Source organism: Molothrus aeneus, chromosome 5 (assembly GCF_037042795.1).
Source record: "Molothrus aeneus isolate 106 chromosome 5, BPBGC_Maene_1.0, whole genome shotgun sequence".
NCBI lineage: Eukaryota > Metazoa > Chordata > Aves > Passeriformes > Icteridae > Molothrus > Molothrus aeneus.
This window is the reverse complement of record NC_089650.1, coordinates 4,839,253-4,845,974: the sequence shown is the minus strand read 5'-3', so window position 1 is coordinate 4,845,974 and position 6,722 is coordinate 4,839,253. Positions and strand designations below refer to the sequence as shown.

Below are 6,722 nucleotides of genomic sequence, written 5' to 3'. Positions count from 1 at the left end.
CCTTTTGTCCCCGCCCCGCCGGGCCCGCTCCGCCCCGCCTCCCGCCCGATCGCGCCTTCCCATTGGTGCTCCCTCCTCCCGGGCACGCCCCCCCACGCGCGGAGCCCCGCCCCGCCCCGCGCGGCCCCCCTCGCGCCCATCTGTTCCCGGCGGCGCGGCCGCTCCTGCGCGGGGCGCGGGCGGGGAGGCGGAGGGCGCTGAGGGCGATGAGGATGGGCCCGCGCAGCGGCGGCCGCCCGCGGTAGGGGGGGCAGCGGCAGCAGCAGCGCCCCCGCCGGCCCTGAGCCGCCCCGTGCGCGGGCGGCAGCGAGGGGGCAGCGCGGGGCCGCCGGGGGGCGGCCGCTGAGCGGCGTGGCGCCGGGGGGCGGGCGGGGCCGCAGCGCCGAGCGGCGGCGGCACCACCACACGCAGCCGCCCGCGGAGTGAGGGAGGCAGCGACCGAGCGGGCGGACGGCGGCCGCGGGAGATGTGCCCGGAGGAGGACGGCGGCTGCGGCGGCGGCGGCGGCGGCAGCGTAGCCGGCACCGGTGGCCCCGAGGCGGCGGCTGCGGTGGCGCTGGACGAGCTCCGCTCCTGGTGGGAAGTCCCGGCCATCGCGCACTTTTGCTCGCTCTTCCGCACCGCCTTCCGCTTGCCCGACTTCGAGATCGAGGTGAGAACCCCGCGGGCGCCGTGCCGCGTCCCGCCGGACAGCCCGCGGGCTGTGTCCGTGCCGCCGCTCCCGCTGCGCCTCCGCTGCCCGGCGGGTCCCTCACGCCTCTCCCGCTGCCCCGCGATGTGCCCGGGCGCACCCCCGGCCCCCGGCGAGCCGCTGGACTCCGCTGGGATGCGGCGCGGGGCGTTCGCTCCGCTCGCGGCGGACCCGGCAACTTCCCCGTCCCTCCCGGGCGCGCTCGCAAACTTTGGGCGCGCCCGTCCCGGGCGGCGGCGGGCAGGAGCCCCCCGGCTCGGCGGGCGGCGGGGCGCACGGCGGGGGCGCAGCGGGGCCGGCCCCGCCGGGCCGCATTGTTCCGCCGCCGGGCCGGTGTCCGCACACAAAGGTGGCGGGGGGACGGAGGCGGCACGGAGCCCGCCGTGGGTCCCCCGTGCCCAAAATGGTGGCGGCGAGAGGCGGGCCCGGCCCGGTGACCCCCCAGCTCCCCCGGGGGTACCAGCCGCTGCTCTTGGGGGGTTTGCCCGGCCCGCTCAGCTGTGCCCGGGCCGGCTCCTTTTGTTGCGGGTGGGGGTCCCCACCTGGCCGGTGCCGCCGGAGGGTCCTGCCGAGCCTTTCTTGCGCATCCCGGCGAGGCCGGAGGGCTCCGCGGGGCACCGCGCCGCTCATTGTGCGGCTCCGCGGAGCCGCCGGGGCATCGACGGTGCCTTCACCGCCGCCCCTGTGCCCCAGCGAGGGAACGCTCTCGGCTTTCGTACCTCCTGACTCGTTTTCCCTTGTAACTTTCTCGTGTGGCTTGTTTGGGTTTTAGTTTGTTTGGTTTTTGTTTTTTTCCTGCTTGATTTCAATTCTTATTTTCATGTTGCGCCGCTAATGTCCCGTAAATATTTTGTGCGCCGGCTACAAATGTTACAAACAAAGTGTGTGCTGGTAGGAAATCTTTTGTGCTTGCTGTGAAAAGCTATTCTTGCCAGCGCGTTGGCAATAAACCGGGTGAATAACGTGGTGGCGTGTGTTTTTTAAAGACAGTAATTGCCCCGTGAATGCGAATTCCAAAGATGCTTAAAAGTTCAATGGGATGCGCGAAGCCCTAAAGAGCAAAACTCCTCGAGCAGGATGTGGATTTCTGAAGAGGGGGAATCCCTTATGCGGTACGAAATCTTGAAAGGGGATAAGATCTCTCAATGATGCAACTTCTTGCGAAAGAGAACTCCCCTCCCCCTCCTATTGATGCCAAACCATTAAAGGGGGAGGCTCTGCGGGCCCAGCAGCGTAAAGTCTTGAAGGAACCTGAATTTACAATGATAAAAGGGCCAAGGCACTAGCCTTTCACCTTTGGAGGCAATTAGCATCTGGCTTGCTTCACAAATGAAGTAAATGTGGGCTCCCCTTTGCTTCCCGGAGCACGCTGAGGCTGGGGGAGTTAACATCATCACTCGGAACAAATTAACTTGCTTTTTTTGGGGGGGATGCCCGGGAGGAGGAGAGGAGGAGGAGTGCGGGCGCGTTGGTGCTGGGGGTGTTGCAGAGCAAAAGCAGCACACCGTCCAAAACATCGTCCAAAAAACCCTCGGTGCACGTGGATGGCCGGCAGCCCTTGGCAGAAATGGGGTTTAAAGCGTGGCGTTTGTCCGAGGGTCGCTGGAAATTGCGTTTAAAATCGGGATGCTGCCAGAGGACGGCTGCGGCTGTCAGAGCTCGGCACGTGAAGTAAATCTCCTTCTCCGGCACAGTGTGAGCCGCTTAGCACAAGCCGTTTCAAAAGTTGCTGTTCGTTGAAATTCACCATCTCCTTACCTCTCGCCTGGTGTAGTTGTTCCACTCTCACCGCTGGCTTGGGGATATCTGGGAACAGATCTTTGCACAAAGAGCTTGCTCATGTTTTGAAGCCAATTTCATGTTTTGAAACCAATGGCCAGCGATGGGAGTTACACTTTTTTTCTAAGAGTATTGCTCTGTGTGTTTTTGGTTTTTTTTTTTTTTTAAATTTGTGCTTTATTTAGCTGCATATAGAAGATTTCTTCCACGGTTTTGGACCTAATAAAATACCAGTGCCCCTTCTGGCTGGTCTCACTGCTACCTCTGAGACATGCTTGGGTTTCAGGGGTGTCTGAATAAAATGGAGGTGGCTGTTCTTCTAGGGGTTTGTGGAGATGGCAGGATTTAAAACACATTTTACAGGGAAATAAAACTAGCCAGCCATCAAAAAGTGAATCTGCTCATGCGTGAATGATATTTTCTTGCTTTAGCTTTGGTAATTGTGGAGAGGTGTGCTTAGGGCTGAACAATGTATTGGAGTATTCCCCTTCCCTCAAAAGTTACTGCCCCTCGTGAGGAGCCCTGGGGTGATTACCCCAGTCCATTTGGGCATAGAGTGAAACGGATGCTTGGAGTGAATCTTGATTGCAGAAGGAAAAATGGAGATCTCAAGCTCAGAGGGTTTAATCTGGAGGATGCTCATGCTCAAACCCCTTGAGCTTCACAGCTCACGTTTGTCCAGTATCTCTAAGGGATGGTCTTACACTGGATGCAGCTGTCTCTTCTTGGATTTTCTCTTCTTCCTAGGAGCTGTCAGCTCCTCTGAGCTTAAATTCTGGCTGGTGGTGCTGTTCTTGTGTTTTTCTGATACCAGTGTATCTCCAGGGAGGAGTTTGGTGCTAAACTCTTACAATATCCTTACAAAAGGCAGAAGTTTTAAACAAGCCTTAATTCTGCTTGAAACAAATATTCCCTGCTCTCGCTCTCCCTCCAGTTTCAGCAGGTGGGTCAGGTTAAGGTTTCACTGCTACCGTCCCTGAAGTCCTCAAATGAGACAAAACCTGATCTTCCAATTTGTGGTGTTCTACTGGTCATTTTTAAAAAGCTCTGGGTATTTTTTGTTTTTTCTTTCCCCCATACCCCTTCCCCCCTGATATTTTTTTCCTTCTGGTGGGTTTCTCCATAGCTAGCTGGAAAGCTCTGTAATGATAGGCCATCTGGACCTATCCCTCCTGTGCTGAGCAGATTTGATGAGGGTATTTGAGAAGTTTGGGGCCTTTAGTAGTTTAGAGAGGCGGAATGGAGCTCTTTTATTTTATTTTATTTTTATTTTTCCCTTCCTTTTCACTTAAAATGCAAACCCTTTACCCTCTGCTTATTGGCACGAAAGAAAGTGAAGCTTCCAGGCTTCCAGATTTCCAGATGTGGGGCTGCCATCAGCAGCTGGATGGCAGAAACCTGGTGAGCAAATGTTCTCATTTTCTTTTTGCTGGACCTGTGCATAGCCAGAGAGTGCAGGGAAGGGGTGTCCAAGGAGAAAGAGGCACATCCATCAGGCTGGACTCTGGGCATTGTTTGGGGAGGGGGTGGGCACAGCTGGCCCTCAGGCTGGCTCTGGCAGATGCAGGCGCCTGGGCTCCTCTTTTTAAATCTCTGCTGCAGCAGCATCACCCGGCAATGGGCTCAGGAGGGGCTCAGCTACCGCCAGCAGGTCAAAAGTTCAGTGGGACAGAAGCGGGTGCTTCGGGACGTGTTCAGCTTCATGCTGTGTTTTTACATGGATCTGAGGATGGCAGAGAGCACTTCTGCCTTCTGGGGTGGGTTGGCTGCCTTTTTTTTTTTCTCCCTTCCTCCCCTTTTAAATGGCTGCCTTGTCAGCCATCTGCTGTACAAAACTTGCGTGCCACTTCAGAAGTGGTCTTTTGGTTCTGTTGGCTTGGTTGTCATGGCGTATTTCTTGGTGGTTTGTAAAATCACAGAATGGGTAAGGTTGCAAGGGACCACACTGAGTCATCTGATCCAACCTCCCTGCATCACTCTAATCTGCATCAGGGAGTTTGTCCTTACCTACTCTAACAGCAGCACTGCAGCAGGAGGAGGTGTGGCTGTGTGGGGCAGGTCTTTTTTTTGGTTGTCATTGCCTTGATGGACAGAAAGGATGCTTTCCACAGTCAAGTTAGTGCAGGTGATGATAGCTAGTGATTTATTTCCCTCTTCAAGACTGGACTGTAATGTGGGACACCTCTTGTGTCAAAGTATCTCCTGGCCGTGTGCCCTTCCTTCCCCTGTGCAACTGAAATGTCCTCCTGGCAGCTGTGGGGGTTGTTTGTATCAAAAATATTGGGAGAATATTTAACGTTTTCAACCGTATTTCAGCACAGCTTGAAAACGCTGGACAGGAGCCAGTGTGGCATGGCCACCCAGCTCTTTGGCATGTGCTCCCAGGAGCTGTGGACTCCAGCATTTAGGAACTTCTACCTGGGTAGGTCGAGGGGTGGTTGGCTTTCCAGAACGTGCTTGAAAATAGTCAAAACATTGTTGTTAACTTAGTTTATTTGGAAAAGGGGGAAAAGCCACATTACACAGGGAAAACATAAATCTTTTCCTGTGGTTTTTAAAAGCACCTATGGGCAAATTGCCTCTGCTGTTAACTTCACTGCAGCTTTAAGATGCTTTTCCTTGCCTCTTGCCCCTTCCTAGCACTTCAGGCTCTGTCTCTGCCTTTAGGTACATTCCTCCCACCCACAGGCAGGGAGGGCACTGCTGCTCCTGCCCACCTTTTTCCTTCTCTAGTGTGGTATCTCTGTGCAGGTCCTTGAACAGGCTCCTTCTGTCAGGAATATTATGTGGCTGTTAGAAACCAGCAGCTGCTACTGCTCCCCTGGGTCCCCCAGCAGGAGGAAGAGTGTGGAGAGAGGAGAGCTGGAGAAGGAGAGGGCAGAGAACAGGGTTTCTTCTATCTGTGCAAACTGGATACAGCTTTAAAAGAGAAAAAAATTAATTTGTTAAGCAGTGTGATAGAATTTTAATGCTTTGAAAGGAATTTTTCTTAGTGAGGGCAGGATGGCTAAATATGCTCTGACCTCCACTGTCATATCATGTTAAGTCCTGCTGAAAATTCTCTGTGGGTCCCCTTGCTCTGCCCTTTGGGTGTGTTCCTTGTGATCCGTGACACCAAAATGGCACAACCTTCCTGTTCTGTCAGTGGTTGTATGGGGTTAATTACACAGACAGTAGGGTTTGGTACCCAGGTACAGCCTCCACCCCTCTGTAGCTATTTGGGTCTGGTGCTGCATTCTGGTTGGCATTACAGTAGCATATCCAGTGTCTACTGCTGCCTCATCCTGCTCTGTGGTAGTTGAGATGGCCAGGTGGTTTCTGATCAGAAGAATTTAAAATCTAAGTAAGATCAATGCAGCAAGAAGGTGCTGCAAGCTGATGAAAGTGTTGGTGAATTCATGTAGGTCAGCAATGTTCATTGAGGGTAGTTCTGAGTTTAAATGCCTTTTCAGTAGGAAAGTTCAGTCGTTGGGATGTCCATCCCTCCTGCCATTTGCCTGATCACAGTAGGCAACATTAAAGTGGAAGGGAGTGGGCAGTGACTGAAGCAACAGTGAACAATAGATCTGCTGGTTAAAACTTCCCTCTCATATGAAGCACCTTGCTTTAGAAAAAAACCACATTGTCTGAGGAAAGGTAGAGTAACTGGCAGTGCAGGGAGAGGTGCTGTACAGAGAGTAGACAGGGTTGGAAAAGATTATGGAATTCAAATATACTGAAAAGACAGTGTTGGTCCTGTTGTGTGGAGAGATCCATTTATGGACCACTGTGTGAATTTGGGTTGTACACTAAGGTTGCTCTGTGATGGCTCTGTTTCCCCTGGGCAGCATCAGCTTCGTCAGAGTAGAGGGTGTGAGCTGGGTGTTTATTGTTTAAAAAACCAAACAAAATCAAAGGTTGTTTGGTTTTTTTTCTTTCTACCTGTCCCATCTGCTGTTTGGTGCAGTTGCTGCAGTGCCCCATCCCTCTCCCCATGTTTGTTCCAGCACCACTTCTTAGATTGCTGCTTTTGCTGTCTTAGTTATTCTGTGTGCAATAGAATCATTAACACTCTACATGTCAGTGCTGGGCTCTAGAGTTCATTGAGATTAATGGAGGGGGGAGAGATACTTCTCAGAGCTGTTGTTTCAAGTGGTCTGCAAATTGGAAAGCAGTTTCCATTTCAAATGCAAGTCACATCTTTCCCAACTGTAGATCTTAAACTTTTACACAAGTGTTTACCTTTTATATAATGATACTCTAGTGTAATTGG

At 53.6% G+C, this 6,722-nt stretch overlaps 1 protein-coding gene across 1 annotated transcript in view; it reads left to right on the top strand.

Annotated features, from left to right (window-relative positions):
* The first annotated feature begins 466 nt into the window (after positions 1–466).
* Positions 467–6,722, top strand: part of CECR2 (CECR2 histone acetyl-lysine reader) — a 92,788-nt gene continuing 86,532 nt past the window's right edge. The window contains exon 1 of the mRNA XM_066550366.1: positions 467–652. Within this exon, the coding sequence (XP_066406463.1) occupies positions 467–652 (186 nt within the window). The remainder of the gene's footprint in view (positions 653–6,722) is intronic.